The sequence below is a fragment of the Astatotilapia calliptera genome, chromosome 17, assembly GCF_964374335.1.
Source record: "Astatotilapia calliptera chromosome 17, fAstCal68.1, whole genome shotgun sequence".
NCBI lineage: Eukaryota > Metazoa > Chordata > Actinopteri > Cichliformes > Cichlidae > Astatotilapia > Astatotilapia calliptera.
Genome location: NC_137438.1, coordinates 34,105,306 through 34,120,087, shown reverse-complemented (window position 1 = coordinate 34,120,087; position 14,782 = coordinate 34,105,306). Strand labels below are relative to the sequence as shown.

At 40.4% G+C, this 14,782-nt stretch overlaps 1 protein-coding gene across 4 annotated transcripts in view; it reads right to left on the bottom strand.

Annotated features, from left to right (window-relative positions):
* dock4b (dedicator of cytokinesis 4b) overlaps positions 1 to 14,782 on the bottom strand; it is a 141,125-nt gene that overhangs the window by 50,506 nt on the left and 75,837 nt on the right. For all 4 annotated transcript variants that reach the window (XM_026147369.2, XM_026147372.2, XM_026147370.2 and 1 more), the window contains exons 14-22: positions 11,940 to 12,064; positions 11,240 to 11,402; positions 8,755 to 8,861; positions 6,535 to 6,688; positions 5,551 to 5,648; positions 5,229 to 5,312; positions 4,443 to 4,543; positions 3,529 to 3,610; positions 1,550 to 1,720 (exon numbers count right to left, since the gene is read on the bottom strand). In XM_026147369.2, the coding sequence (XP_026003154.2) occupies positions 1,550 to 1,720; positions 3,529 to 3,610; positions 4,443 to 4,543; positions 5,229 to 5,312; positions 5,551 to 5,648; positions 6,535 to 6,688; positions 8,755 to 8,861; positions 11,240 to 11,402; positions 11,940 to 12,064 (1,085 nt within the window). The remainder of the gene's footprint in view (positions 1 to 1,549; positions 1,721 to 3,528; positions 3,611 to 4,442; positions 4,544 to 5,228; positions 5,313 to 5,550; positions 5,649 to 6,534; positions 6,689 to 8,754; positions 8,862 to 11,239; positions 11,403 to 11,939; positions 12,065 to 14,782) is intronic.

The window sequence follows — 14,782 nt, the reverse complement described above, 5'->3', positions numbered from 1 at the left end:
CTGTACTGCTGCATACTCTTCTTAATATTCATACTATGTTTCTAGACAGCTGTTTTATTTAGTAAACAGAGGTAAATATTTACTATTCTGCCCTGAATCACTGGCCCCACTTGGATTTAGTCAGAACTCTGGCAGGCACGGATTACGTGGATTAAGCTGAAGGACAGCTAGGATTGCTGCCCATCACTTGTTTGTAGCTGGCTGTCAGATTCTCCTTCTTCCTGTCAGGTTTTGTCAGTTTCTCATTGAATAGTTGAGAAAAAAAGGACTAAATATCTCCCTTTGAGTCTCTCTTTTTGTAACACTAACGTTCTTCTTCTCTGGGACATTCTGGCAGAAGACAAATGCTGTTTTGTTTTCCAGCAACTGTCAAAGATGTTTTCTTTGAAGAAAAGATGTTTCATCCATTTAAATAAGGCAACAGGGGCCGTAACTGCCCAACTGAAGTAGCTTTTCTGAGTAATCACAGTGTGTTTACTAATTTTAGAATGCAGCATATCTAATTTTTGCATTAAATAAGCATAATTATATCAAAAAATATGTTCAAATCATGTTTTGTTTTTTTGCATTTTTACTTAACAGTATAAAATCTAAAACAGGAGTGACAGTTAAATACCAAATTGCCAATCTCAAGTTGTTCTGCACATGATAAATTCCATATGTGCAGGAAACAGTTTGCCTATCTGTATATGGGTTTGCTGCTTATGTTTTTGAGTGTGTATGTATTTGTGTATGCTGGCGTGTGTGTGCTAGATGTTACAGATTAAGTGGGATTAGTATTAGCCCGACCTGCATTCTCCCACTGCTATTGTTGTGTTGAGAATACAGATCAGAAGTCAGTGGGGGACTAAAACAGAGGTTTTCAGACAGAGCATGGACAGAGCGCAGCTGGAATAGTTCAAGTTGCAACAGCAATCTGATTCTTGAAGATTAAAAGTGAGGTTTTTGCAAAAATGTGTAGTTCATTATGGCTTCTAAAAGAAAAGACATGTTTAGATTTTGTGTGGGTGAGGTGAACACTAAAAAATATAGGAAAATATGAGAAATTTAACTGGATTATCCCAGATAAAGAAGACATAAGATCAGATGGACACCACAGCACCAACATATGTACCACAGGAAAAAAAAACAGTTTTTTTCCCCACAAAAAACCAAAAAACAAAAGAGTGCACAAATACACCACTGCACAAGCATCTGTTTCTGGTGTGTAATTAGGATTATCTTTGGGGTCTTTAGCTTGTTTTGTTTTGGTCTTCTTTGAAATCAGTGAAGGCAGCTGCCCTGCTGTGCAGACCTCCCACTGATTAAGGAAAACCTGCCACAGAAATCCCTGTTCTGCCTCCAAACCCTCTGGCAGCATGAAATTCAATTACAGCCAATTTCTCACCTTTCACAACTGCATCAACAGGAGCCCCTGAGAAAGAAAACATCAAGTGGCGCACATTTTCACATTCAGATTCACACAATCAGGCGCATGTATGACAAAGCTGCAAAGATCTTAAGATACGCTCATGCCTGTCACTGATTTTTCACACAAGCCCATACACACCTGTGTCTGTGCGACGGGCGTGGTGCCTTTGTTCTCCTGCGAGAGGAAGAAGCAGATGGACATGAACAACTCGTGAATGCAGACTCTGAACTCTTCCTCATTCTGGCCTCCTGTAGCGAGCGAAAAGAGCCGACGGGACTGGATGATGTACTTAAAAATGTACTCGCTGGCCTGAGAGGAAAGAGGAAAAAAGGAAAAAAGAATTTGTCTTCTGCCGCCTGATGGAAAAAAGCACAAAAGTTCCTTCCAGGGAAAGTTGTCAGATAATAGAGAATTCGTACATTTTGTCCTGATGAATTTCATCCAATCTCTTATTATTTTATTTATCTCAAAGTCAAAAGTACCAGACTATTCAAGCAATTCTGATAATGAATTCATCATTTTGAGTTTTTGAGTCAAGCATGAAGAAATAAATTGAAACAAAACAAATAAGTCACTCTGGCATTGTGATCTCAAGGGCCACTTGAGGCTGTCCAGTACTCACAGATGTTAATGTGAGGGTGCCCAATTTAAAAACAGTAGTAGACAGATTTACAGTCAGGGTGGAGATTTATGCTTCAGTGGGAGATGTACACCATAACCACAAACCCCTCTGAAACCAAATACCATAACTTACGGTGTAAGCTAGCGTGAACCTCCTTAGATATAACCGATGCAATAAAGTAATGTGGCTAACTGCGCATCGCATCGAACAATCGCCTACTTATTAAAAGCAATAATAATGATAGCATCAATATAGGGCTCACATATGTCAACAAATTCATGGAGGGAGATCACTAAAGCTACTGGAATACAAAAATAACTTTGGATGCCAATTTGTTCTTTCAAGGAACGTAGGAGCAAATTTCCACACACCTCAGCAGTTTAAATTGTATCTTTTGTATTGTATCCAACTGTAACTGTAAGGGCTTAAAGCTCTGGACAATTAATAGAGCGGCTGCTTTGAATAACAAGTTGGTGCCTTTAGCCATCTGCTCGGAGATCCCCTCAATTAATGTAAGTCACTGAACTGGATCTCTCCGACTGTATGTCCCGTGGAAGAGGTTTAATGCAATTACCTGACAAATAACATGGCTGCTTATTTAATTGTACCAACATACTGTCAAAGACGCCCATGCTCCAGTTTCTAAAGTGAGTAAAAGTTTTATTTTATTTATAAGTTGACTTACATGGCAGCAGGTATCTGTGTCTCTCTGATAGCATAAATCATGCTAGCAGTTACATGATTTATTTTTCCAAATTAGGTCATTTGTGGGTACAAAACAACAAACAACAACACTGAGTAAAATGCCCATCTTGAAGCTTCAAAAGCAATAGCTGACATTGATGTGACTACCAACGCCTTTAATATACAGTCTATGGCAAAGTCTTGAAATACATGAATTTAAATAAATAAAACAATTTTATTCATGATAACCTTTAATTTTATTTTTATTGAGCTCATTTATAATATAGCAGTTTTTTGACAGTGATCCGCTTTGCTTTTTATTAAAAAAGGAATGTGCCTAAAGATAAGCACATCGACATGTTAGATACGCAATTAAACCCGTCAAAAGAGATTCTCTTGTCTGCTTCTACGTGGAAAAGCCTGCAAGCACATCTGCACTGTACCGCTTATTCATTATTTACTGCACTACAGATTACCATTTCACTTCTGGTGCAGAATCTATTCTGTGAATGTTAAACGAGGAGCCACAGTTTGGGTGCCGCAATGTGCTCCACTGACAGTGTGTCTGCATGAGTCATTAGAAAAATGTGATGAGGATTCCCAACACTAGAGGCACTGTGCTTCTGCTCATTAAAATTGCATGCAGTGTAATAGACACAGGTGGGGGATAACAAATGGTAGAAGAACGTATGAATTAGCAGGAGTGGCAGTGGATGGTGTCATTGTGTGCATGGGTGTATTTGTGTATCGATAAAGGCAGCTGCATTTACAGTTTGAAATACTGGCCTGGCTGTCTTTGTGCGTGCCTCACCTTGAGCACCTGCTGTATGTGATCCTGATGCTCTGCATCAACAATGCGGTCCACATACCACTTCAGCACTTTGATCAGGTCCCTGGAGGAGAGACACACACACACACACACACACACACACACACACACACACACACACACACACCGTACAACTAGTTACCACTAGCTGCATTGCTTCTCTCACTGGATTTGGCAAATATAGATGAGACAGTGTTATGTTTTAAAATGTAACAGTCTATCGTCCATTATTTAAATGAACTCTGGTCACATTAATTCATCAATACAATACTACAGCCATGTGTAATAATCATGAAACTGCGGGCTGACAAGAGTAATAAAAGCTCCTAGCCACCCACCCACTTGTAATCTGTTTCAGTTTTTTTTACTGCTGCTTTAAACGGTCGAACTTTGAAATTAAACTCTTCAACTCAAGAGATCATCTTCATCCAGCGGTGCGCTTCTGACACATATGGCATTGAGTACTTATGAGAGTACTCTTTAAGTATCTTTGTTTCCTGTTTAGAACTTCTAGAAATGTGGCAGCGGTGTGTGTGCTTACAAAAGAAAGTTTAACAAAAATATCAGAAGACAGAAATGGGTACAGACTGAAAGAAACAACTGGTGAGGTGAGAACAGCAGGTGTGTGATGGAGGAGAAATGAAATCCAGGGAGACAAAAGTGAGCACAATTTTCTAATTCACTTTTCATCCACCAGGGGGCACCATAAGCATTTCATCCAATCTTCTATCAAAGCACATGACTGAGCAAAGCTGCCTCTCAGCATTGACGTAGGTTGGACTCTCTTGTCCAGCCTACCTCTTGTGATATCTTATTAGAATACAATGTGTGGTTCTGTGATGTAGCCTTGAAAATCTGCAGCATTTGTTACAAGTGAATGCTAAAACATCACATACCTGTAGGACAAAGCTCCAGCAAAGTGGCTTTCGATGTAGGTGTCCATGACTGGTTTAAAGTGCTGGAATTTGCTGTCCTGGAGAAGGTTGATGATATGGACCTAGAGTAAACAGAGAAGACAACTTAAAAAAAAAAATCATGTTGGCATATCGCTTAAAAAACCCTAAAGAATTCTGTGTATTTTAATAAAGTTTTATCTAAGATGCATGAATGTAAAATTGTGCCTTTCATATGAGGCTACGAGATTAAAAAGAAGCGTATTTACATGCTGCACACAAATCTCTAGAAATATTTTTAAAAACCCATCACTTCATGTCTGCAGCTTGTTGTATGATCTGAGCTTGTCCAGCCACAGAGCACAAGTCCATTCGTCCAACCTGTTTGATTGATCTCGAGCAACATAAAGAAAACCTGATGGCTACAGCGGCCCACTAGACCTTTTCATCACTGATAACGCCAAAGTGAGAGGAGAAAGTGTGCTTGTGTGTCAGTGTGAAACTGATTTGGAGAGAGAGAGACATGAGGAGACAGAGACAGAAAGAAAGAGAGAAAGAGATCGATCTCCGGGCTCACACTATCAGCTCAGTGCAGCATGACCAGGTTGAGATTGCTTCAGCGAGCTCTGAAGCGTTACATCACTAGATCTTTCTCTTGGAGTTTGTGTATCTGCTCTTACTGTTGACTCAAACACTATCAGATGGCTCCTGATGTGAAGAAAAACTGAGAATGCGCACACACAAAAAAGAATCTGCGACACGACTGAGCCATTTGGACAACTGACTTACCAGTGAATCAAACACCTTAAGTCCATATCTCTGGGAGCTTTCATCCAAAATCCCGAAGAGGGTGTCCAAGGTGTCCTGGAGAAACTGTTAGAGAAGTACAAAACAGGCTTTCATTTCCTCAACCTGAACTTTAAATACATTTTGATTGAAATAAAACAGTGACACTTCATTCTTAACAGTGAGCTTTACTGTACAATATAAAGCGCCTTGAGGTGACTGTTGTTGTGATTTGGCACTTTTATATAAATAAAATTGAATTGAATTGAACAAGGCAAGAAAAGGCAGGGCCAAATCATGGACGAGAGTCTGTCTGCTGGCCTACTTTGACAATCTCCGAGCCATCGATCTCCTTCAGCTTTGATAAGCTGTCGTTGATCCTCTCAGGGTGGGCTCGCCACTTCAACAGGTCCAGCATATCACCTGAAGGAAGACAACAAGGAGGGGTAAGATGCAAAAAGACACATGACTTACAAACAGTGACAAGATCAAGATGATCAAGATCAAGATCAAAAAAAACAACAACAACAACAACACAGGATTATGAGGATTATGAGAGCTGCGTGCATCTCACATCACAAAGCATCATCAGGCCCTTCAATTATAGCCCCAAAGCCCCCAACGTATCCAAACAAATGATGACATTTTCAAGTGCAGCAGGATGAGGGAGATAAAAAGCCATTTTCCTGTGCAGGATTCCCCAGACATACGCATGAATAAAACATAAGCTTCAAGAAGAAAGTCTTTTAGCTGTCTCTGTTGAACCTGAAATGTCTTTTTGCAATTTTAGACTCAAAATTCTGTTTGTGTTGTTACATTACTGATTTTGGTTGTCTTAAAATGCATCTCAAAAGATAAATAAACAAAGAGCGTTGCAACTGAATTATGCTTGTAACTTTAAAGTTTCTATTCAAACACTGACTTAGTCTTCTAGCCATGCTGAAATCCCAAACCCAAAAGCATAAGGACTTATTAGTTCATTAGTGAGTTTTGCAGATCAGAAGCCGTTCCTACCACCTTGCATATTCACTGGTTTGTTCGCGCACTAGGGAGGGGAACATCAGTTCAACACTTGCACAGAACCCATCTCTTTGACTTCCCTTAACATATGGCATTTCTACATTTTCTTCAGCCTCTTTTGAAGCCCTGATTGCATTCTTTGTAACACTCGCTGATCTATAGAAGTACACAGAACCAGCTAGTGAAGTGCTGCACAACTAAACTCCCAATTAAAATCTGTAAAAGTGTGGCGGCCAAAAACAGTTCAGCAGGCAAGCGACCCAAATGTCGATGCCTGAGTCTTGTTTACCGTTCTGCGTGAGCTTGGTGGAGCAGAGGAAGCTGGTGATCCAGAAAGATTCCTTGGTGCCTTTCAGCGTCTGATTGTTAGACGGCAGGTTGGGCTTGGAGAACGGCTGCTTCAGGTAGCGTGAACAGTCAGCCAAGCTGGTGTTCTCCTCGCACTGCAAGGAAACCAAGCAAAAAAAATAAAGCACAACTTTTTTGAGCTGCCACTGGCATATGTTTTGGACAAGAGCAGAAGAATGCAACACTGAGGGTTCAAATGCCAGTTTGAACCCTCAGTGTGTCCGATTAAAAACAGAGAACGAGGGGAGATACAGGAAAAGGTGGATGATTTTTCTAATTACTTTTCAAAAAGATAATATTTGGGCATACCACATCAAAGATCTTGGGTGGAATCTACATCAGTCATATTGAGCCTGAAAGGATGAGTAAGGAGGATTCACACAGGCATCTTTTCAGGCTTTAATACTCCTTCTTTGCATTCATTTGAACTAAGTAATGACCTGTATTGCCCGATAACTGACCAGCAGATCCATCGCTTTGCTTTACTTGCAATAGTAAATAGTTTACATTTTTGTCTATTCAAAAGCTTCAGTGCTCGTTTCAGGGCCTAATCATGTCTGTAAATATTTTGTGAGAGGTAGGTGGTTGCTCTTTAACTTGTCATCCAACATCAAAATAAAGGAGAAGTTGATCCTCATGGTGGCTAATCATCCTGTCATATATTGAAGTTAGAAATAGGCTCGTTTCCGAACAAAAGTGTTATTAGCTTTCCTTGTAAATCTCTGAACCATCAGAAACCCCCAACTGTTGAAGCAATATGTGTGACTTCACCAACTGCCTCTGCAAGCTCCTTTGCAACCAACCTCTGAATCAGACCCTTCTTTTCATGTTGTGTCTGATTCCACTGTTATATCTGTTGTCATTAAGGCCTGGTCTGCTTGGTACCAAGAATCTTGTTGCTGCTCTCCTTCCTCACCCTCTTATGTGGGGAAATTGCTTAAACAGAGGCATAGATAAATTACTGTTTATGAAGGTAAAAAAACAAAAGACAGTCTTCTTTTTACTGAAGAGGTCTTGACTGAAATTAGATTGTCTTGTGTTATGGATTTAACATGCAGTCCTACATCTGAAGCTGTTTGAGCTCCAAAGCTACCAAAGAGTTTGGACTGCTCCTGTGTGTCTATTTTAGGCCTGAGGAGAAACTAGGCCATGCAGTTTCATTGAGCTTTTCAGCAACTTTCATCTGGCATTACAATGGGCCTTTACCCCCCTCTATGGTGGAGACACACAGGAAAAAGAAAGCAGTCCACTAAAACCAGCAGGCTCAAAACCTGGGGTTTGGTAAGACTAAATCTTGCAACCTGACATGAAAAAGTACAAAGAAAATAGCATTTTTCTTTGTGTTTATACACTGTTGAACTAAACCATAGATAATCATAGAATAAATACATCATATTTTTGGACCCCTTACTGCCAATAAAATGCATGAATGCACTCATGTTTCTTTTCCTTCCACAGAACTGGACACACCCTTCGCCTGCAGCTGAGGAAAAGCATCTAGTCTGCAATTATTCCGAATTACACCCAAGACAGCATTGCAGCAGCTTTTAACTGGGGATACTGGTCATTTTACTTGTTTCAGACCTTTGATACGACAAACCTGTGAGTCGCTTAAAACGTAGGGAGAAAAGGTGAATCTAAATAAAGAGATGCAGACTAACAAACAGAAATACAGCAACACTTACGCCTGGTTAAATTCAACCTCACAGCTTGGCAATGTTATGTAAGCGGACATTACTCACTGGCGTGCAACCCTGTAATTGAGTGATGCGAGCTGTTTGGTGGCCGGTGGCTCTTAACTGTATCATAAAAGACTCTCACAATTTGCCATTTAGAGACAATGATTCACGTAATCATATACAGGGCACAATCCCATCCAAATTATCCTTGACAGCACCTGTGAGATGCAAAACAATCAACAGGTTCAGTTAAGATCACGGCTAAGCTACAATCTACTGATGGACATGAGATGATATCTTTTTTTTAAGATATCACAATCTTAGATGAACCTACACAACACTGTGAAGGTTTCTGCAGTAAAAACTATATACACTATATATAAGCCAAAAACGAATATCCTGCCAAGAAGAGGTTAAAATTGATTTGGTACTCCCCCCCCAGTCAAAGCCTACAGTAGATGGTGAGGGTATGCAGGTCTTACCTTATGGATAATGAGCTCATGGGTGCCATCTGGCAGAGTCCTTCCGTCCTCTTGCATCAGAGGAACAAAGGAGTAGCCAAACAGTTTCTTCTCTCCCTTGTCTTTAGCTGTCAAACAACAACACATGGACGTGATATTGAGTCCAAAAATAGAACAGCCCAGACTGCGTCAAAACAAAAATGCTTTCCTTTTTAGACTTAACAGCAGCAAATTAATATGTTGAATTCTTAGTATGTTTCCAGGGAGAAGAAAAGTATTTATTCAAAGGCTCTGTGAGTAACCTTTGACTGCTGAAGGTGCCAATCAGTGGGTATGCAAGTGCAAAGATGTGCAAACGAAGTGCATGCTCCTGCTCATTTTAGCACAATCAAACATCAAGAGCATTGGTTGATATAGGGTAAACAACAGAGGTTTAAATATATAAAACCTGAGCTTTGCATATGTAAGGCAATTAATTTTAATTTTGAAACGTGATGTAATTTTTTTTTTTTTTTTTTTAATAACAGGAAAATCTAAAGGACACCTCACCTGTACTCGGAAATTCACTACCCCTTTAATCACACTTGCATAACGGTAGGATGTGAGGTAACTAAGCAAAAAGTTGTTGTTTTTTGGGGGGTTTTAAGTTGATTTACTCTTTTGAGGATTTCATTAATGTGGGAGGCTTTATCTGAAAGTTCTGGGCATAATTTGCAGTATGAACACATGTAATCTGATTTATCTGCTGCCTTAGCAGTGAAATGTTAATGCGTGCACAGCGGGAAGCAAAAGCGGAGCATGGAAAGTTTCTATTTCCTTTTATTGCAACACCAGTGATTTATTTAACAGTGTCTACTAGTCTGTTGTGAGTTTGTATGTTTGTGTGTGTTGTCTTTCCCAAGAGAAATACGTTTTTAATGCATCAAACTAGAAACTGTTGTCTCATTTCTCTCTGGCTTGTTATTCAGGTTTTCTACTCACAAAGACCACTAATTACCATTGCAATCAAAATAACATTTTTAGTTCTATCTGCAGCTTGGATCAACAACAAAATTTAACAGATAGGCCATCAGTCCAGTCATATATGCCATGACAATGAGAAGACGGGTTATAAAGTGGCTTGTAGCCGTGCAGCAGTAATGGAGGCAGGCTAAACCACTGCCCAGGTACCCTATGCTAAGTATAAGGGCATTAGCATTGGCTGATGTTGGACCTGAGCCTAACTTTGCGTCCTGAATGATTGCTGGTACCATTATGCCACTGCAGTGCCACTTCATTGGGACAATCAAGGCAAGTACTGCTAACCCGGTGAAATCTAAAAAGCAATATCAATTAAAAAAACAAAGTTAAAGCAGTCACTCTTGTTATATATAAAACAGTATTCATCCACTATAAGTTACTGCTTGTTTGCAACATCCTTTAAATTACAGCCTTCTTGTGGCCGCAGTTTGTAATTATCTCAGGTTGCCTTTTTGTAAAGAGTCCAAACATGGCAGTTTTGAGGCTCTATAATGGAAGGAACTGCTTAATAATTCACATTATTAATAGAAAAATAAGTGCAAGACCCACACGCAGTAACATGCCGTTTTATTCATAAAAGGTACAGCTTCTCTTGTAAATTGATTCAACTGGTTCAGAATTGTACTGTATAAACAACCAGTTAATAAAGCATTGCACAGCTTATACTGGCAGGTCCTTATTGTTCCTATTAGCCCCATTTAGAAGCAACACTGGATAATAATGAGTTCAAAAACAAATTAGCAGTTAAAGGCATAGTCAGAAAACCAAACCTTCCATTAAGCCTTAACTGAAAATGAGAGTGTGTGCTAATCAGAATTTTGCAGGCAGGTTGCCCCCGAATTTGGAAGCCCTTATAACATGTGTAATATGGCCTCCTCAGTTTGGTGTCACCACAGGCTTAAATTGGGATCTTAATAGGCAGCCTTTAGGTGGGAATACTAGCACTGCCAGCAGTAATAAGGCTACTATATCTGCTGCACACAGCCACACAGCCTCACGGCTTGGCATAATAATATCGACTTGTTATGAGAGAAGAGACCCGGCCTTCTCCCCAAAGCACAGAAAGAATGTGAGAGGGAGTGAGGCATACTTTGATTATAATTAAAGTTTTGTCTCATTAGGAAATGAGAAGTTGGACAAACTAGTATCAGTACCAAAGTCGAAAAAAAGAGCTTAAACACTTGGACACCGTCTATGTGGAGTGGGCACAAGGCTGGAGGGCTGGTAGGTTGAAGCAAGCAAGGAAAATGAATACTTCTTTCAAAGGTTTATCAGTGATGTGCCTGGAATTGCAGGGCACAGTGGAGTCAGTGCAGGATGTCTGGTCTTTATCTTCAACTTCCCAAGGTATTCAGCTGTGAAGAATGCAGCTCCTCACGCATTCACACCACAAGCCGACGGTGTATTAAAATGTGCGAAAACTTGCCAAAAATGTGGTCGCTTAACCTTTCCTGAATAAATAAACGACAAACCTATTTTCACTTACTGGAGCAATGTCGAAACTCAAAGCGGACGTGCGACCCCCGAAACATGTCGACCGGAATAGGGAGCTTGATCTGGTCGCCCCAGCGGGGACTGTTGTTGTGATACAACACCAAGGAATGGTACTCATCCACACTTGGTTCACCTGAGCCAGCTGTCACATGACCCTGAAAGATATAAAGAATGTTATATTATATTAACGTTTCCCAAACAACAACAGAAAAGTCAGAAAAGAGAATGGCCTCAAGGGCGAGGCAGACCGAAAAGGACATTGTGAATTAATATATCAGCTCGAAATGTGTTGTAAACCTTCCAGAGCCAACAAAAGGCAATAAAGTGAGGAAGACAAGGTTTACATTTGTGTTTATGTGTTTTGGATGGGGGTTGCGTGCCATGTAGTGGCAGCAGCAGTGACAGCAGGGTTATATTTGACTCTATTTTCTGTCCAAGGCCTAGGCTGTGCAGGAAACCACAGAGGCAGACTGTCACAGTGCTGCACCAGAAATGGGCAACACACTAGAGAGACACTTAGCCCTCATCTGGGTCAGCAATGCTTAAATGAAGAGATTTGCTCCAAAAAAGACGCTTTTTTTTTCCTTAATAGTGTGCAACTGGTTAGGGATTTAAATCTATTAGCCTTAGTTGTTGTGTCTAGCAACAAAACTGTTTATATTTGCTAAGTAAGACACAAAAGCAGTGTTCACCTTTAGGATCTGTCCATCAATATCCAGCACATACACGGTGATCTCTACATTCCTCGCCACGCTCTTCCCCCCCTTCTCAAACTCTCCTTTCTCCAGTGTGATGTAAAGGTCGTTTCTCATCACTCCTGCAGGAAAGAGGCAACAAAGCATTGATTATGCACATGAGCTAGCATTATTAATGAGAGCGCTGCAGATTCTCTGCGTAATTCCTCCTGGCAGGGGTGGACAGCGTTTACATTAGGTGGCATTTGATGATATATTTTCTGGTGACATGAAATATGACATCTGGCTGTCAGAATGTTCAACAATTAAAGACTGCTCTTTGTGTGTGTGTGTGTGTGTGTGTGTGTGTGTGTGTGTGTGTGTGTGTGTGTGTGTGTGTGTGTGTGTGTGTGCGTGTGTGTGCGTGCATGCGTGCGTGCGTGCGTGCGTGTGTGTGCGTGCGTGCGTGTGTGAGATGGGGACACTGGCATTTTTAAGTAATCGAGAAAAGAAAATAGTAATTGTTATAACATTTTAACATGTCAAACTGTCATTGTGGTTGAGCCTGACAAAGGTCAAAACAGGGGGTAAAAGGGGGAGGATGTGGATTTTGTTTGTTAAAGCAAAGAATTATCGACTCGTGAGGTTGAATACATGTACTGGGCTTTCAACCAGTTATACCATTTTCTTATTACTCTTATATGTCTGAACAGGTGAGCAGTATTTAATATTTTACTTGGGGGGGGAAGCCTGAAGGTATTAATTCTGGGGGGGTTTTGTTCTTTCTTTTTTTTTCAGATATTTAATAATTGCTATTCTGTTTGCTTTTTAATGATTTCTGAGTTTTATTTATTTATTTTTTATCCTTCATGGGGGCCACAACCCCCAGGGCTCAGAAGCAAGGACAGCACATGAAACGATTCACAAACACAAATCGCACAAATGAATAAATAATGTACGTGTATTCAAATTGGAACAGAACCCTCACTCTTTCCTATTAATCAATCTATCCCAGGACATAAGCTTACGGTAACTGTGCATATTCATACTGTTTGGGAGCATAATCATTGTTCAGTATGACTTCAAGCTAAAAAATCTGACTTATAAACAACCCTGCAACAAATGCAGCCTTTTCTGTGCTTCTCATGTGCTGCAATCTGGGAAAATAATCTGAGGAAGAAATAATCTTTGTCTTTGTTATAACTGCAGCTGTTCAATGACTGCAGCCATTCATATACGGTTTCCTGTGGTGGGGGAGTATAAATGCAAAGTGTGCTGGGTAAGTAAGAAAAAAAATGTATGTGGTTTGACAAATAACTTCGGCAGGTTTCAGTGGTCGTGTCTATCATTAGAGTTAGCACTTATTATCTACTCTTAATCAGACCGCTACACTCTTCTTCTTCTTCATGATGATTTCGACTATATACATTCACCCCAACGTTATACATACAAGTATATGTACACACTCACACACATACACACAAAGAGCACAGGAAGGTCGACAGGAACACTTTTTTTTTTAATGTACAATGGGAAAAGGGGAAGTGGAGACGGTGGGGGGAGCAGCTGGACGGAGAAAAGAGTCTGTTTGTGTGTGACAAAGAAAATGAGAGGAAAGATCGCACACAAAACGTGGAATGAGAAATAAGAGGAAAAAGGAGGAAAGGCAGTCTCCTTTGCCCATGGGCAGACTTGCACAAGCAGAAAGGGTGAGAGCACTCAGCGTTAAGGGTTTGTACCGGTAGCCAGAAAAAGACAAAGGAGATGGTGTACATAAATCTTTGTTAGCGAGGCGCTGGGGGGGCCCACAGTATGTGGTTCCTCTATATCTGTGTGACCAGACAGCATATCTAGCTTTTTTAAGACATCAGCTTTTCTGTTGAAAAAGTCCCCTTATGTTCAGCTGCCTCAGAGAGCTAATTCAGCCAGTAGTTTCCTTCCCTACTTTTCCCCGGGCGTGTGTACATATAAACATGTGGCTGTGTATTTGGTACCCAGGCGATAAGACCCAATTCAGCTAAGCCCGAGGTGCATTTACAGAAGCAGCCAAGTGTCATCTCTCTACCTTTAACAGCATGATTCATCTTTGTGAGGGTGGAATTCAAATATCTCTCGATTCATACAGTAGGCAGAGATGTTGGGTGTAAACACGACAACTATAATAAGAATAACTATAATAATTTTGAGACAGGCCAACAAATACAATACAAAACAGAGTACCAAAACAAAAAAAATATACTGTTAACAGCCTCAAGTCTGTCAGCTAAAACTTTATGTAACAAACATTGACGTATGATAGGACGCATTAGGTCTACCCACACCTGCTGGCTGTGCAATAGTTATTGGAACCCCGTATTTACAGACAATAAATATGTTTTTACCAATAGCAGCAGCAGTTTATGTGTGACAGAAAAAAACATTAGGAGGCGCAGGTGCTCAGTAAAAACCCCTCTGTCATAATAAGGTGGGGGCACTGTTCAAATCATCCAGCTATGGCCTGGCTGTCTGCTAAACAGCCTAATACTGTCTGATGACTCGGACATTGGTGTGTATATGACAGTCTACATACGTGTGAGCTCTGCTCTCGCTGTAATAAACTCTCGACCCCTTGCTCAATGCTAGCTTTGAGGGATTACAGCCACTCAACGTGAAATTAAAGAGTGTATGAATGGAACGACAGACGACCCTTCTGTCACCCGTGATCAGAAAAACAGCAATAAAACGAAATAAGAATAAAAACACAATTCTTAGTTAGTTTTGACTCAGCCGATAAGCAAAGCTACACAACAAATGGTTCATTGCACCCTGAGGGAAATGAGCGATTATATGAGAGACTGATGTGATGTGTCACATCAAATAAG